We start from the raw sequence: 18,778 nt of genomic DNA on the forward strand, positions 1-18,778 counted from the left end.
TCACTATTTCTTCCTTGATAGATTCAAGCATTTTCCCTACTACAGAAGTAGTAGGGAAAATGCACAGCTAATTGGTGAGACACTGGAGAATGGCCAACTGGAGTCAACCAGGCAAGTGCTGAGTAGGGGCAGATGTACCCATGTTCTCCACCATTACTTTTAACACTCCATTAACATTGGTTTCAACTGATGCTCATCAGAAAACTCCCAATGCCACCCCATTGATGTGCTGCTGAGGGCAGTTAGTCTGATGTATTATTTTACAAATGCATTCTACAAATACAACCTCTAGCAAAGTAAAAAGAGCAAGCAACTGTCTGTGTGGAGTTTGCATGTTCTTGGTGTCTGCGAGAGTTTCCTCTAGGTACTCCGGTTTCCTCCCACAATCCAAAGATGTGCGGGTTAGGTTGATGGTTGATTGACCATGCTCAATTGCCCCTTAGTGTCAGGGAGATTAGCAGGGTCAGTGCGTGAGGTTATGGGGATAGGACCTGGGTGGGATTGTTGTCAGTGCAGGCTCGATGGGCCAAATGCCTCTTTCTGCACTGTAGGGATTCTCTGATTATACAGTGCCCGTCACATTCCCCAGGTGGCCCCCAAGTGCTTTTCAGCCAATGAATTGTGTGTATCTGTTGTAATGTAGGAAAACACCATGTAAATTGACCATCAGAACGTCCTACAACAGCGGGAATAAATTAATACGATCAAGCCAGTTGGTGAAATCAAAACCAAGGCACAGAGCTTTTCTTTTTTGAGAGTTTGACTTAAGTCTCATATCTCGCTTCCGATTTCACCTCATGTCACAGCTTTCCTCTTATAGTCTCTTGTGATAGAACAAAAATCAATAAATTAAATTAATGAGTGACAGCACCTGCTGTGGCACTATAACAATCAAAACTTCAAAGCAAACTTACAAAATCAAATTAAAATACAAGTTTCCCATATTTATGTGCTCAAAGATCGTTAATACATTGTCACCTGTTTCTCAACTGTAACAATGTAATCGATGTAACAATGTAATTGATGTCAATAAACCATAAAATATAATTGACAAGACAGTAACATAAATCATTAGGTAATCTTTTTTAGTGGTGATGTGGAAATGCTGGGTTGGGCACAGTAAGAAGTCTCATAACATCAGGTTAAAGTCCAACAGGTTTATTTGGAATCAAGTTTTTGGAGCGCTGCTCCTTCATCAGGTGAGCAGCACTGAAAGCTCGTGATTCCAAAGAAACCTGTTGGATTTTAACCTGGTGTGAGACTTCTGTTTTAGTGATGTTGCATTTAGCAATAAGTAGTGGCCAGGACACTGGATAGAACTCTCCTGCTTTGGAAACTTATATCTACATGCAGGCTTGATTCAATGTCTCATCCAAAACTCAACAACTTTGAGCAAAATATTGGAGTGTAGTTGGATTTCACGAATAAGTCCCAGAGTGGGGCTTGAATCCATGACCTCCTAATTCAGGCATTGGTGCTATCATCCAGCCATGGCTGATAGTTGTCCCATTCTTTAGTGGCCATTTTCCTTCATGTACAGGCTTATTTGTTGGTAGATTACTGGGGGTATGGTTGGAAAATAGGAAGTCTGCCCTTAAACCCACTTAAAGAGAATGCTCCTCTCCAGGAGGGACTGGAGATATTGGGGCCAGTTTTAGAACATGCCCAATACTTTGGCTGAAATCAGAAAACTTGGCACAGACTGGTCAGGCTCAGCAGCAGTTAACTTGCACCCGGAATCATTAGTGATAACACAGCAATTCAAGAAAAAGGGAAACAGGAAACATTTATTATTGAGGAAAACTTTAACAATGCACTTACAAAATCATAGTATAAATAGTATAAAGGAAATTGTGTTTGACAAATTAGTTTTCTAAGGGTGTAACCAGTAGGGGAGTTAAAAGAAAACCAGTACCTGTAGTAAACTTGGATTTCCAAAAGCCATTCTCTAAGATATCACACAAAAGGCTGATCGGCAAGTTAAGAGCTCATGGAGTTGGGCGTAATATTTTAGCATGGATAGAGGATTGATTAACAGACAGGAAATAAAGAATAGGGATAAGTGGGGCATTTTCAAATCAGCAGGTTGTGACTAGTGGGGTGCCACAAGGATTAGTTCTGGGCCCTCAGCTATTTACAATCTATGTTAATGACTTACACAAAGAGATCCAGGATAATGTATCTACATTTGTTGTTGATGCAAAGTTATGTGGGAATGTAAATTGTGGGGAAGACGCAAAGAGATAAGTTAACTGAGGGGCAACAAGGTGGCAGATGGAGTGGGCAATTATTCACTTCGGTAGTAAGAAAAGCAACATTTTAAAAAAATGTGTGTAAGTTCTAAATGATTCAGAGAATGTTGTGTCTTATAACATACTCAAGTTAGAATACAGTTACAGCAAGCAATTCATAGAATTCCTTCAGTGCAGAAGGAGACCATGGGGCCCATCGAGCCTACACTAACAACAATCCCACCCAGGCCTATCCCCGTAACTCCACGCATTTCTCCTGTTAATCCCCCTGATGCTAAGGGGCAATTTAGAATAGTCAATCCACCTAACCCTCACATCTTCAGACTGTGGGAGGAAACCGGAGCACCCAGAGGAACCCATGTAGGCACGGGGAGAACGTGCAAACTCCACACAGACCATCATTCAAGGCCGGAATTGAACCTGGGTCCCTGCTACTGTGAGGCAGTGCAAACCATTCTGTCACCGTGCCACCCAATTAGGGAGGCAAACCACACAATGGCCTTTATCACAAAGGGATTGGAGTCTGAGAAAAAGGAAGTCTTGCTACAATTGTACAGGGCTTTGGTGAGACCACACCTAGAGTATTGTGCATAGTTTTGGTCTCCAGGTGTATGGAAGGATATACTTGCCATGGAGCCAGTGTTGCAAAGTTATATTAAATTAGTTCTTAGGATGACAGTGTTGTCCTGAGTAAGTTGGGCCTTTTCACTCTAGAGTTTAAAAGAATGAGAGGTGATCTCATTGAAACATACAAAATTTTGAAGGAGCTTGACAGGGTAGACAGAGGTTTCCCCTGGCTGGAAAACTAAAACACAGAGGCAATCTCAGAATAAGGGGTTGATCAGTTAGGACTGAGATAAGGAGAAATATCTTTACTCAAAGGGATGTGAATGTTCAGAATTTTCTATCCCAATGGGTTGTGAATGCTCCAACATATTTAAGACTACATGTGAGAGCAGACCCATAGCAATGTGGTTGAATCTTAAATGCCCTCTGAAATGACCTAGCAGATTACTAAATTATATCAAACTGCTACAAAGTGTACAAAAGGAAGGACCACCCAGCATCAACTTAGGCACTGGAAACAACAAGGGCAAACCCAGCCCTGTCAACCTGCAAAGTTCTCCTTAGAAACAGCTGGGGGCTTGTGCCAAAATCAGGAGAGTTGCATCCGCAGACCAGTCAAACAACAGCCTGACATTGTCATTTTGACATAATCATATCTTACAGACAATGTCCCAGAAATCACCATCCTTGGGAATGGCCTGTCCCACCAGCAGGACAGACACAGCAGAGGTGGTAGCACAGTCATGAGTCCTGGGAGTCCTCAACATCGAGTTCCCATGAAGTCTTATGGCATTGGATCCAATATGGGTGAGGAAACCTGCTGATTACCGCATACTGCCCCCACTCAGCTGATGAATTAGTGCTGTTCCATGTTGAACATCACTTGGAGGAATCACTGAGGGTGGCAAGGGCACAGAATGTACACTGGATGAGGAATTTCAATTTCCATTACCACAGTGGCACCATAACTGACCAAGCTTGTCGAGTCGCAAAGGACATAGCTGCTAGACTGGAACTGCGGCAGGTGATGAGGGAACCAATTAGAGGGAAAAGCATAGCCCTAGCAAAATGGAGTCAATGGGAATTGGAGGGAAAACTCTGCTGGCTGGAGTTATTGCTAGCACAAACGAAGGTGATTGTGATTGTTGGAGGTCTATCATCTCAGTTCCAGGACATCACTGCAGGAGTTCCTTGGCCCAACTATCTTCAGCTGTTTCATCAATGACCTTCCTTCCATTGTAAGCTCAGAAATGGAGATGTTTGCTGTTGATTGCACAATGTTCAGCACCATTTGCAACTCCTCAGATACTGAAGCAGTCTGTGTCCAAATGCAACAAGAGCTGGACAATATCCAGGCTTGGGCTGACAAGTGGCAAGTAACAGTCAATGTTTTAAGTGCCAAACAATGACCAGGCCCAACAGTAGATAATTTAACCATTGCCCCATGACATTCAATAGCATTGCCGTCACTGACCACTCCCCCCTCCCCTTCGCTGTTATCAATATCCTAGGGGTTACCATTGAACAGAAACTGAACTGGATTAGCCAAATAAATACTGTGACTACAAGAGCAGGTCAGAGGCTAGGAATCCACCAGTTCGTAACTCACCTCCTGACTCTCCAGAGCCTGTCCATAAGCTACAAGACACAAGTCAGGAGTGTGATGGAATACTCTCCCCTTGTCAGGATGAGTACAGCTCCAACAACACTCCAGAAATTTGACAGAATCCAGGACAAAGCAGCCAGCTTGATTGGCATCCCATCTACAAATATTCACTCCCTCCACCACTAACACACAGTATCATCAGTATGAACTATATATCTACAAGATGCATTGCTGGAGCTTGTGTAATGGCAGAAAGCAGAGAAAGGAATGTGCCACTGCTACGCTCCGCACCAACATCGACAGCATCAACAAGCTGCTGATTCTCATATTAGGGAAGTCCAAGAAGTCATGGCGCTGATGTCTGGCTTCTCGCTAGCCAACTTCACCAAGTCTGCGCCATTCAGCTCTGTCTGTAACTGGGAGCCTTGCTCTGTCCCTTTCTTTAACTTCAGTGAACAATAAATACCTTGCTCAGATTTCATGTCTCTGTCCTTTTGATTTCAGTCTTCCTGGGACTTTTCTTTCATCCCCTAGTTTCTAGAACTATCTGTTCTTTAACTTCTGGGACTTGCATTCTGTCCCTTGCTCCATTGTCCTGCCTCTCTGTTGGCAGTTTCTGTGAGAGCTGCTTTCTTCTCAGGTATCTGCTTCCAACTACAAGAACTTGTGCATTTTAGTGTGGGCTCCTGGGTGCTAAGCAACAGCCTAGTCTTTCTTTAAACTCCTATTTTAACATCATAAAGCTTTTAATTATAATGCAGGCATAGTTTGAAACGAAACCAAAACCCACAGACACCAGGCACATTTGGTTCACATGAGCTAACTGAAGTTTTAAACCTTTTTCAGCACACAACTACAGAAACACGAATTAAGTCTAAACTTGTACCTTATTTCTAATATCCACAATACAAATATATGTTGCTTTAAACTACCTGTTTCCTAACATTGAGTTTAGGCCTCTCCCCACTTACACACTTCCATCAATGTTGGTGTCCCTGGATGGTCAGAGGCTGATTTTGCCCCCTCCAGACCAACATGACTGCTCTATAAATAGCATTACAAGAGCTGGCAGGGCAGCATGTATGGGTCTGATACACCGTCTGTGTCACAGTCGAGGAGAGGGAGCCATGGCTGAATTCTCTCCCTCCCCAGTCCCCCCACCCCCACCACCACATAGGTCCAGGGGGCTATGAGTCCAATGCAGTGGTCGAATAGTTGTCCCCGTTGAGATCAGCTAACAGTCCCAGAGCAGGATCAGAACTTGGTGTATATAGGTTGGTTTCGCTGAGCCAGCAGAGAACTTGTGATATTTTAAATGCTAATTCACAAGGGTTTAGACTTAGTCTTCACTCTAGAACAACATTAACCTGTTGCCATATGTGTGAATCCCATCTTCAAATTACCTGTGGACTGAATGAGAAATAATTTGGAGGCAATCAGCCGATGAGTTCTGTTGGGTCATGGGCCAATACACTGCCTGCTTTCCCATATTGTTTTAAACCCTGAGTGTGTGGGGCAGCCCTAAGGACTGGACTTCCTAACTGCGGGATGAAATAGAGCTCTCAACTGTTTAGTAGATTCACCGTCATGTTCCTAAGGACTGAACTGAGGATTTGGGTGTTCCAATTGTTGCCATGTGCGCGAAGCCCAGTGGTGTTCGAAGGGAACAGACGGGCAATCTTCCAGATTCAATCCCTCATCTGTGCTGCAATTGCTGATCACAATTTGGGCCAGTGACTGAGACGGGTAGCCTCAGTAGCCTGGATAGAAGACGAACCAACCAGGGTTCCAGCTTATGTCACTACACAGAGATTCTTGCTACAGGAGAGTTTGTGTGACTCGGAACCTATCCCAACATGTCAAGCTTCAACCCCTAGGGAAACAGAGTGAGTTTTGTGAAAGGACAGACTCTCAGTAAATAACGTCAAAAAATGTTGGAAATACTCAGCAGGAGAGGTGACATCTAGGTGGGGAGGGGGTGGCGGGACAGAGTTAAAGTTTTCAGGTCAGGATGACTTAATTAGAGCAGAAGGAATGATAGAAATGTAAGTGGAGGGAGTGGGCAGGAAGATCAAAAGAGAAAGTCTGTGATGGGGGAGGGCAGAAGAGATTAAATAATAAAAGATTTCATGATACAACAGCCTAAGAAAGTAGTAATGGATATAAGTAAATAAATAAAGGCCGTGTGCAAATGAGGCATGAATGGTTACTTAGCAACCATCTGAATGCAACATGAAGGGATAAAGAAACAGGACAATGCTGATCCAGCAAAACAAAATAAAACAGAAAATGAAGTCAGAGATTATGTCCTAAAGCTGTTGAACTCGATGTTGAGTCCAGAAGGCTGTAAAGTGCCAAGTCGAAAGATAAGGAGCTGTTCCTTGAGCTTATGTTGAGCTTCATTGGAACACTATCGCAGACCAAGGACAGGAAGATCAGACTTGGAGCAAAGCAGAGAATCAAAAAGACAAGCAGCTGGAACCATGCTTGAAGACTAAGCGGAGGAGTTCCGCAAAGTGGTCACCCAACCTGTGTTTGGTCACCCAGTGTAAAAGAGACTGCATTGTGAGCACTGAAAAGAGTATACTAAACTGAAAGAAGTACAAATAAATTGCTGTTTAATTTGGTCGGAGTGTTTGGGGCCTTGGACTGTGAGAAGAAGGGAGGTAAAAGGGGATGTGTTGCATCGCCTGTGTTTGCATGGAAAGGTGTAGAGAAGGGAGAGGTTGTTATAGGTGACTGAGAAGTGGACTAGAGTATCTCAGAAGAAACAGTTCCATTGGAATGCTGGAACTGGCGGAAATGGCAGAGGATGATTTATTGAATATGGAGGCTGGTGGTTGGAAGGTGAGGACAAGTGGAACCCTATTATAGTTGCAGGAGGGAGGGGAAGGGATGAGAGCAGAAATGTGTGAAATTGATCCATCCCCTATCCCATCCCCTATCAACCCCACTGGTGGGAAACTTGGTTGAGGAACAAAAAGAAAAGACATACCTGAAGCACTGGTGTGGAAGGTATCATCATCAGAATAGAGGTGACAGAGACATAAACTGAGAGAATGGAAGCCTTATAGGAAGCAGGATGTGAGGAAATGTAGTCAAAATAGCTGTGAAGTTTGTGGGTTTGTAGTGAATATTAGGTTATCTCCAAAATGGAGTTCATAGAAGTGGAAGAAGGAAAGGGAAGAGTCAGGGATGAGTCAGGGGCGAATGTAAAGGAAGGGTGGGAATTGGAAACGAAGTCAATGATTTCCAGTTCATAGTGAGAGCAGGAGGCACTAATATATGGTCATCAAATTTATTTGGATTCAACAATGATGTGGCGAACCCTATGCCAACATTTGGGTTCAAATTGCACTTGAACGAGTTACCAAAGGGAACCGTACCAAATGAAAAGGGCAAGTTGCAGCTCTCCAGTCACTGCTCAGTTTGATGGATGGTTTTCACAACTTCTATGTCCGACACAATGACTATAGCTACTGTGAGTACTAGTGAGTCAAGCAGTTTCTACACTCGTGTATCACTGTCCTTTCTCTCACAGTAAGTTCACATCTCTGTAGCAACATTGAATCCCTACTGTACAGAAGGAGGCCATTTGGCCCATTGAGTCTGTACCAACCACAATTCCATCCAGGCCCTATTCCCGTAACTTGCACATTTACCCTTACTAATCCCCCTTACACTAGGGTCAATTTAGCATGGCTACTCAACTTAACCTACACATCTTTGGACAGTGAGAGGAAACCGATGCACCCGGAGGAAACCCATGCAGACACAGGGAGAAAGGCCACAAGAAACTACAAAGGGTTGTGATCATAGCCCAGTCCATCATGCAAACCAACCTCCCATCCATCAACTCCATCTACATTTCTCGCTGCCTCAGACAGCATTATCAAGGACCCCACACAACCCGGACATACTTTCTTCCACCTTCTTCTGTTGGGAAAAAGATACAAAAGTCTGAGGTCACATACCAACCAACTCAAGAACAGCTTCTTTCCTGCTGTCATCAGATGTTTGTTAGGGGGCTGCATATTGGATTAAGCCTCTTTATCCTGGACACAATGCTAGCAATAAGATGTCCATCTGAACACGACATGTGTGACACTGAAATGCCACAATATGAACCTTTTGAAGAGGATTACATAGGATATATGACCCAGATATAATCAGTTCCTGCCAGTGTTTAGGCTCCACTCCAGTCTCTTCCCATATTTTTAATGTAAATCCACCATTGTAACCCTCTATTCCTTTTTCCTCATATGCTTATTCAACTTCCGCTTAAATACATCTATACTATTTGTGTCAACCATCCCCTGCAGTAGTGAGTTTCACATTCTCGCCACTGTTTGGGTGAAGAAGTTTTTCTGAAGTCCCAATTAGATTTCTTGGTGACTATCTTATATTGATGGCCTCTAGTTATGCTCTTCCCCATGAGTTGAAACAAGATCTCACCATTTCTTGCTGCCCCACTTCACTTCTCCTCTAAGTGCCAATCCTATCGTGCTCCCTCCTTGATGTGGACAGTCAATGAGAAGCACAGGAGGCTCTGATTGCATGTAGCAATTATGTATTACAGCATGGAACACTAATTGAAGGTGCTGATTTTCTCACTCTCTCCCAACTTTGCCCTGTTTTGCCCCATCTCTCCCAGCTCTCCCCCACGAGCTTTGTTCTCTCTCCCAGGTTTGCCCCCTATCCCAGTTTTGCCCTTCACTCTCAGTTTTGCCCTCTGCAGTTTTATACCCTTCCCAATTTTATCCCCATTGCAAGTTTTCCCCATCCCAGCTTTGTCTCTTCTCCCAGTTTTGCCACTCCTCTTGCAATTTTGTCCCCTCCCAGTCTTGCCACCTCCCCCAGCTTTACTCTTCCTTCCACTTTTGTCCTTTCCTTCCCAGTTTTGCTCTCTTTCCCAGTTTTGCCCTATTCCTTCCCAGTTTTGCCCTATTCTTTCCCAGTTTTGCCCTATTCCTTCCCAGTTTTGCCCTATTCTTTCCCAGTTTTGCCCTATTCCTTCCCAGTTTTGCCCTATTCCTTCCCAGTTTTGCCCCTCCTCTGCCTCTGCCTGGATTCTTGCATTACGTCACCTCAGCTCAAACAAAGCCCGCTGATGAGGTCAGCCTCCCGCGCGCCGCCCCGCCTCCCGCCAGTAACTGACAGCGCCGCTAACCAATAGGCTGGCGGGAGTCGGTGCGAGCCGCCAGTGAAGGCCGGGGACAGCCAGGGGTTTGAACCAACGGGAGAGCAGCGGGGGCGGGGTTTGCCGCGGGCTTTATAAATAAGCAGCGACGAGCGCTGGGCTCCGCGCGAGAGAGACAAGAGCCGCTAACGGACGGGAGAACGAGAAAGGACGACGACAACAACCAGCGTCTGAAATGACCACAACCACCACATACCAGGGCCTGGACTCGACAGGCCGCAGCAGCTCCAGGTATCCCGATTATCCGCGCCGTGGGTGTGTGATTGAGGGGGTCTCCTCCCGTCTTTCCTCTGGTCATTTATCCCAGGATATTCTCCCCCGCCCCCCCCCACAGGATAATCCCCCCACATCCATCTCTGCACACCTAGGGCGAGTGCCGCCCTGTTTTCCCCCAGGGGCGAGGTTTGCACACTCTTGTGTCCTGAGGTGTCAGATCCCTCTTGTCCCTCTGGGGCAGGGTCTGCACTTTTTTTTTTAGGAGGGGAGGGGTGCTGCTGTCATCCTGGGCGTGGAATCTGCACCCTGGCACCATCCCCATCCCTGCAGACCTCCTAGGGTGGGGTCTCCAACCTCTTATCTGCAGGGGAAAGGTGTTTTTCCCCAATGGGTGGGGATCAGTGCTGGGATGGAGATGGGCCACTGCTTTTGGGGGAGGGGTTGTTGTTGGTCTAGGGGTGTTGCCCCCCCCCCCCTGTTGTGGGGTGTACATACTGGGGGATGTAGCCCTTTCTGGCACCAGCGATGCTGTCCTGTTGGCATTATTCAAGCCAATTGACATCTAGTTCTTTGAGGCAGATGCAGTGTCTGTGAGTTTTCTATATCAGCCAATTGTGGACATTGGGCTCAATGGTGGAGTCCATTAACAGCTGCTGCAGGACGTTGGCACATCTATAAACAGTACTGCAGCACTGACCTTAATTGGGCAAAATGAACCCTTTGTTTTACCCATGTGAAAAATGTTCTTTGTTTCCTAAGGGTACCGAATGACTGTAAAGAGACAGCTGAATGGTCTGGTTCTGACAGGGTACATCTTGAACACAAATTGCCATCCATTTTTATACTGCTGTTGTAATTGATGAATCTGACACTCCTAGGATAGGTTTTTGAATGACTGAATCAGCAATGTTCCATGCCATAACAATGCATAAAACAATATACTGCCCAGAAACATGGGTGGGTCTTTCATCCGTTTTATCAGTGGATGCATGCTGTGCTATCTTATTTCAAGAATTGTCTGTTCTTGGGATTGAGAGTCATTGATTGGACAGGAGCCTGGTCTTTCTTTACTGTTGCCCCACCCCAATTTTTTTCCTAAGAGGAAGGTAATGATGGCTAAAGCTAGTTGTGTTCTGAGATTAGTCTGTATATTCCTGTGTTTGCTGAAATGTAAAAATTGTCTGCATCTGTAAAGAGGAGACTGCTCGAGTTTGGGTGTAGACCTTTTGTCTGGCTTGATACTGTCTGTGCCAGGTGATCATGCAGCACTGGGAAACTGTCTGTCATTAGAACTTGCAATCAGATTTGCTTATTTAAACATTGCATTCTGCCATTCATGCACGCATTGCAGAGCTGTGATTAATTCATGGTTTAGATTTAATGTTCAGCCTCTGGTGCCATTTCAAAACTTAAGCACCGGTGCTGCTAAGTAGAGGGAGTGGTTGTGCATTTGCTGTCTGTTGTCTCAGTCAATAATGACACTTCTGGCATTTTAAATATGCTCCTGTTTAAAATACTTCTGGTGTGGGATTCTTTCAATGCAAGTATATTGTGATTTGGTATAGAGAATTACATTATTTTCTGAGGTGTGCGTCTGCTTCATTATCTGGGGCTCGATTCATTCAGTGGTACCTCTGATCTTAAATTGAAGTGAGCTTCCTTATACTTCCTTTAGGAATGGAGTGTTTTAAAAGCCCACCCTTTTTGAAGCTGCAGGCTGTGGGAGGAGTGCAAATTGGCATTTTTCTCGAGATGCATGTTCATACTGTGGCTTGGTACATGGTGGAGTTTACTTTCTGCATTCAAGATTAGATTGCTCAGGTGGGTGAAGGGATACAGGAACAGGATGGGTGTGAGCTGAGGGTAAACTTTGCCACAGCCTGGGCTAAATCTACTGATGTGCCTGGAATATACTCAGTGAGCATCCACAGTCATCCTTCAAAGTTTCTTGATGGTGGATTCCAAATTGGGTGAAAGTCTAGGCTGGAATGTTTCCAACCATTTTCAGGCAAATGTCTTGTGGTTGTTCCGTCCAGGCCTCCCTCCTGAGGTTCCCTGCCATCACAAGCCAGACTTCAGCCAATTCACATCACTCAATATGATATTAAACAGCTGAACAAAGGGTATGAAGCCTTACAGCTGTAGTACTAGTGGACAATGATGCTGCCCCAAGGTCCCCACATTAAACAAAATTGTGCACCAGATTCTAGTCTTAAACATGAGGCACAGTAGTAGCAGAAAAGGAAGGAAATTCTGCAATCTGGATCCCACTACTTCATGGCACTATCTCCCACTGCCGCATATACCCAAAGATCTATGGGTGAGAATCAGTCTCCTTGGTGTATTGGGGAAACCATGCAGACGCTATGACAACGGATGAATGGACACCGCTCAACAATCACCAGGCAAGACTGTTCTCTTTCTGTGGGGGAGCACTTCAGCGGTCATGGGTATTCAGCCTCTGATCTTTGGGTAAGCGTTCTCCAAGGTGGCCTTCATGACACACGGCAGCGCAGAGTCGCTGAGCAGAAACTGATAGCCAAGTTCCGCACACATGAGGACAGCCTAAACCGGGGTCTTGGGTTCATGTCACACTATCAGTAACCCCCACAGCTTGCCTCTGGACTTGCAGAATCTCACTGGCTGTCCTGTTTGGAGACAATACACCTCCCTTTAACCTGTGCTTAATGCTCCCTCCACTCACATTGTCTGTATCTTTAAGACCTGGTTGGCTGTAGAGATTCGCATTCTAATCAGTATTCTGTAACTTGATTTTGTGTCTCTGTATGCCCGGTTTGAGAGCAGATATCCACTCCATCTGACGAAGGAGCAGCGCTCTGAAAGCTAATGGCATTTGCTGCCAAATACACCTGTTGGACTTTAACCTGGTGTTGTTAAAACTCTTGCATGAAAATCCAAGCAGAAACATGTGACCATGAGTAGCCATCCTCTTTGAATCAAGGGATAGTTGGCAGCCACTCACCAATTATTTCACTACTGCTTAAATTGGGTTCTACCAGGATGCTGGGTTCCAGAGCTCATTACACTTGGGCCAAGCATGGACAGAACTGAATTTGAAGTAAGTTGAGTGACTGCCATTGACATCAAGGAGGCCTAGTAAAATTGGAGTTTGGCAATGTTGAGGTCATGGGCAGAGCTCCCCCCTAGTTGGACTCAGACCAAGTACAAGGCTAGACGGTTTTGATTCTTGGATTCATCCCAAGTTTAAGGACAGTGCCCTAGGCCCAACCTTTAACCTTCCCTTCAAAGTAAGCTTAGAAATGTGTATGCTCTCTAATTTCACAAGTGTTCAGTTCCATTCACAATGCCTCGGATATTGAAAGCCCTCTGGCTTTGTGCAAGTTGGGCTACTTTCAGATTTGGGCTGATGTGTGGCAACAGATGTTGCTTGCCATTTAAGAGCCAGACAATGGTCATCTCCAACACATTTCACTGCTTCCCTTGAAATTTCATTGAACAAGGGTGTAATATTTGCAATTCTTCAGTGTTTCTTTATCTGGAGGATGGGAAGACTTTGGGCATTACTTCCAATTTCCACCCTTGCTTCCTCAACATCCTCAGTGCATCCCATTTGGTTCTGGTGACTTAAGTTTTAAATGCAGCCAGCTTTCCAAAGCCTCTGCTATCAATTCGTAGCTCATCCAGTATCTCCAGTATTCCTCTTTTACAATTACTTGGGCAGCATTTTCCTTGGTGAAGACACACATCTTCGCAATGCCCTCTACCTGTCTAGGTAGGTTTCCTTTTTGTTATCTGATTTTTTTTTTTCCACTCACTCGCTTAACTACCCTTCTGATATGCCTTTTAGAATTTCTTCCATGTTAGCTTAGTCTCTTCTCTCTCTCTCTCCTCTCCTGTATCACCTTTTACTCCCTCTGAGCATTCTATATTCAGCCTGATTCTCATTTGTTTAGTAGATCTTTTTATAGCTGTCATACGTTCCCTTTTTGTACATCTTTCTCAACCAGGATGTCTGACCTCTTTCCACCTCCACCCATCCAGCCCTATGTACCTTGACTACCTGAACCATTTCCACTTTAAGGCAACCATTCTTCCATTATATTTTTGCCTTCTAATCTTTAATTCTCATTTATCTGGGCCAAATCAATTCTCAGACCAGTTTTTTTTATTCATTCATGGGATGTGGGTGTCACTGGCTGGACCAGCATTTATTGCCCACTCCTGATTGTATTGAAGAGTCAACCACATTGCTATGGATCTGTTGTCACATAGACAAGTCAGACCAAGTAAGGATGACAGATTTCCTTCCCTAAATGACATTAGTAAGCTCTTTTTTGGGGTTTTTACAAAAATTGACAATGGTTTCATGGTCATCCTTAGACTTTTAATTGAATTCGAATTTCACTATCTGTCATGGTGGAATTTGAACCTGGGTCCCCCAGCATTATGCTGGGTCTCTGGATTATAATTCAGCCACAATACCACTGTCTCCCTTTAATTGACTTTTCCCAACCTAAGTATTTTTACTCTGGAAAAAGAACAAGAAACAATTCATAATTAATGATTGCTGTTCCCTAAATGTTGACCTACTGACACATGATTCATTTGGTCCACCTGGTCTCCAGGGTCATATCCAACAATGCCTTTTTCTTTGAGTTGGATGCAGATGCACTTGAGGCCAATTAAACTATTACTATTCCAGTCTATATTAAAATGATTGAATTCCTCCATTATCACAACTCTTGTGGTTGTAATCATGGAATGGTTGCAGCCTAGGAGGCCATTCAGTCTGTCATGTCTGTGCCAGCTCTCTGCACAACTTGCCAAGTCCCACTCCCTGCAACCATGTAAATGATTCTCTTCTGAAAGCCATTATGGAATCTGCCTCCTCCATGCACATTTGGGCTCAACATTCAAGATCCAAACCACTTGCTGCACCAATGCTGCTTCTGCCAATCACCTTAAATTGGTGTTGTCAGGTTCTTGATCTTTCCACCAATAGGAACATCAACTATCACTTCTACAAAGATAACAGTCCCAGCTTCTCCAATCTATTCGTGTAACTTCCTCATCCCTGGGGCTATTCTCGTGATGTGGAGATGCCAGTGTTGGACTGGGGTAAACACAGTAAGAGTTTTAACAACACCAGGTTAAAGTCCAACAGGTTTATTTGGTAGCAAATGCCATTAGTGTTTGGAGTGTTGCTCCTTTGTCAGATAGAGCGGAATTTCCACTCCATCTGATGAAGGAGCAGCACTCCGAAAGCTAATGGCAGTTGCTACCAAATAAACCTGTTGGACTTTAACCTGGTGTTAAAACTCATGGAGATCACATGGTCTGGAATGGGGGGGTGGGGGTGAGTTAATAGGTTGTGATGAACAAAGCATCGTAGCTGTGAGGGACAGCTCGGTGGATAGGATATTAGGATGTAGATAGGCTGGAAAATTGGGTGGGGATCCTGGATTCAGGATTCAATCCTGCACCGGGGAGCGGTGCGGGCTTGGAGGGCCAAAGGGCCTGTTCCTGTGCTGTATTGTTCTTTGTTCTTACTATTCTCTTGACCATACTGTACACTCCCAAATGACTCCCCATCCCCCTCAAAGTTGGAGTCCAGAACTGGGCACCCCACTTAATGAAGCACGTGAAGTCTGTAAATTGCACCTCTCTCTGGTTGGTGGCCTCATTGTGCAGTACAAATGGCACCTTTACTTAGTTAGCACTAAGAAACCATTACAATCTACTGTTGTTCTGTGGCACTAATTCTTTTGATAGTGCCAGTCCTTTTTCTTTTGTTTCTTTGTTGCCTATCTTTCCTGAACACCTTCCATTCAGGAATGTTTAGCACCCAGCCTTGCCCTTTTTTGAAGCAGGTATCTTATTGCCATAACAACATTTTTGAGTGTTCTGCTCACCAACCTTTCCACACTTCGTGTTTACATGTGTATTGCAAACTTAATTCAGATCTTTGGGTAATCTTAGTCTGACCCCACCTTACTATTGCTTATTCTAATGCTACCTTTCTCTCTCTCTCTCAATCCTTTGAGTCTTGTTTCTCTTGTGCTACATTTTGGCACATGTTCCCCTGGATATTGGTTACACACACTTGAGCAGCACGAATGAGGACATGGGTCCTGCCTTTGTGGATGTGGTCTTGCCAAAGCTGGGTGGTGTCATTGCAGTGAGACTTTACACTTGACCTCTTGTAGTGAAGGGGTTGGAGTTGAATGTACCATTTGCTTTCCAAGGTGCTGAATATGATGTAACATTTTATTTTGTGATTGGTAGAAAACCTAATTGGCTAATTCAATGTTGTGGCGACTGGAGATTTACGGAAGTTTGTTTTTTCATTTTGTAAGCAGAGTGTTGCAGCCGCCCGGTGGAGGATCCAGCATCTCCTTCGGGGTGGAGGAAAATGTCAAGCCAGTGCATTCTCGTTCAAACAAAACGGCATCGAATATCTTTGGACCACCAGTGGAAAATCAACCTGTGGCTAGAAGAAGCAACCCACCAGGTGCAGTACCTTGTAATGCAAAAACAAAATGTAGTAAATGCTGGAAATATTAAATAAAAACAAATTCTGAAAATGTGTAGCATGTTAGGCAGCATCTGTGGCAGGAGAGAAACAGCTCATTTCGGGTTGATGTCCCTTCATCAGAACTAAAAGAAAAAATAATAGGGGTTGAACAAGTGAACGGAGGTGGGATGGTGAAGGAGGAAAAATAAATGGGAAGGTCTGTGATTAGGCAGGAGAGGTCAAAAGGCTTAATTGTACAAAAGCCAAAGGGTGTGGTATTGGGTCTAGTAGAAATAAAGATCTGTCCAGGTGATGTGATTAGTTGCATAGCAGCCATCTGAATGCAACATGAAGGGATAAAGAAAGGAACAAGACAAAATTGAACCAGCAAAGAAAACAAAATGGAGGCAGAGGGTATGATGTGTCCAGAAGGCTGTACAGGGTCAAGGCGAAGGATGAGGTGCTGAGCCTCACTGGAATACACTCTCAAGCCACAAGTAAAGGTCAGTGTGGGAGCAAGGTGGAGAATTGAAATGACAAGTAACCAGTAGCTCAGGGACACTTGTGCACACAGTGGTCATCTTGTCAGCATTTGGTCTCAAATGAAGAAGCAACTATACTGAGCAGCTAATAAAATAAACTAAATTTGAAGTACAAGTAAATACCAAATTGCTGTTTCACTTTGAAAGTGTATTTGGGGTCTTGGATGGAAAGAATGGAGTGGTTAAAAGAGTTGCTCTTGTATCACTTGCACTGAAAGCTACTGTAGGAAAGGAGGGGTGGTTGGGTGTGACTGAAGTGGATGTAGGGGGCAGTCCCTTTTGAAATACTGAAAAGGGAAAGCAGAGGAAAGATGTATCTGGTGGTAGAGATGGCCAAGGGTGATCTGTTGACTATAAATACTGGAGAGATGGAAGGTGAGGACAATGGGAACGCTATCATCCTTCTCTAAGGTAGAGGGTGGGCTGAGAACAGTTATGAAATAGATAAGACATGGTGGAGGACCATGTCAACCATGCAAGGGGAGGGAAAAATACTTTGGTTGAGGAACAGGGAAGACATATGGGAAGTTGCATTGACTGATTGTGCTGGAGAAACTGGGAATCAATTCCAAAGAGACAATCCAGTTCACACTTGGGTTTATGTTGCCAGAACAAACTGTGTATAATGTTAATCTGCTGTTCTAACAGACAAGTGTACAGGAAATTTTGTTTTTGGGATGAAACCAGGTGTTTAGATAATTGAAAAGCTGTGATGTGTCCCAAGACATGAATTTACAAGTCAAAGATTATGGGTGTAATTTTTTTTAAAGATTGTGAACGAGTGAGAAAACAATAGGTAGCTAGGTAGGTACTCTGTGCACTACTCAGACCGAAATGTAAATCTTGCCAGTGGGGTGGGGGTGTCTGAAGCTCACTTGAAGATGGTTGCTGAATTCTAGGGGTGCCACTCTGCAGGTGTCTCAATCTCCCAGTATACTCCGTACACATTGCCCCCTAACCCCCACCAAAAACCCTGATTATCAACCCTGACCAGCGAGTGAACTAAGGTAAGTGAGCCTGGATGGTGTGTCCAGGGCACATTAGTAATATTTAAATTGATGGGAAAACAGGGCTGGCAAGATCGTGAGGTGTGAAACTGGGCATGAACCTGAATTTTCACCCCATTCCCTTTCTTACTGGCTCACCAGGCCGATCTCCTGCCCTATATTGCTCCTTTTATAAACTATTGAGGATATGTGTTCAGAAGCTGATTTGTGTTCCGATAGGACACTTAAATTGCATCAGTCTACTTCAGCCTGCCAGTGGAGAGGGAGGGGATTGAATCAGTGGCTAGGATGGAGGCTGAAGGAATGGGTTTGATTTCCAATGTTTAGAGGAAGTTTCTACGTGTGTGGGACTTGAGCTGAAGAAGCAGCACAACACCATTGAGGTGGTGCCAATGAGTATCTGCACATATCCCTACTGTCTCCTGCTGCTCAACCAGGTTAATGAATTGCCTTCAATTCCATAAATTTTAATTAATAGTCTCTTCAATTGCCTTCTGGACCTCCATGTTGATAACATCCAACATCCTGCTGCCATCAGACATTTGAATGGGCCTACCTTGTATTAAGTTGATCTTTCTCTATACCTAGCTATGACTAACATTATATTCTGCATCTTCTCCCCTGCATAATGGGTATGCTTAGTCTGTATAGCACGTGACAAACAATATTTTTCACTGTATACCAATACATGTTGCAATAATGCATCAAATCAAATTTCCTTGTCCACTTAGAATCATAGAATCATTTGACCCATCAAGTTTGCACTGACTCTCTGGCAGAGTCCCACCGAGGCCCTATTCCTATAACCCCATGTCTAATCCCCTAACCTACACACCTTGGAACACAATGGCAATTTAGCATGGCCACCTTTGGACTGTGGGAGGAAACGAGA

The 18,778-nt window shown here is 44.3% G+C and overlaps 1 protein-coding gene across 2 annotated transcripts in view; it reads left to right on the forward strand.

The window, feature by feature from the left end:
• The first annotated feature begins 9,680 nt into the window (after nt 1–9,680).
• LOC144501587 (jupiter microtubule associated homolog 1-like) overlaps nt 9,681–18,778 on the forward strand; it is a 32,803-nt gene continuing 23,705 nt past the window's right edge. The window contains exons 1-2 of one of the 2 annotated variants that reach the window (XM_078225450.1): nt 9,681–9,856; nt 16,180–16,334. In XM_078225450.1, the coding sequence (XP_078081576.1) occupies nt 9,801–9,856; nt 16,180–16,334 (211 nt within the window). In that variant the 5' untranslated portion in view covers nt 9,681–9,800. The remainder of the gene's footprint in view (nt 9,857–16,179; nt 16,335–18,778) is intronic. The other variant, XM_078225451.1, reaches the window with a different exon arrangement.

Source organism: Mustelus asterias, chromosome 12 (genome assembly GCF_964213995.1).
Source record: "Mustelus asterias chromosome 12, sMusAst1.hap1.1, whole genome shotgun sequence".
NCBI lineage: Eukaryota > Metazoa > Chordata > Chondrichthyes > Carcharhiniformes > Triakidae > Mustelus > Mustelus asterias.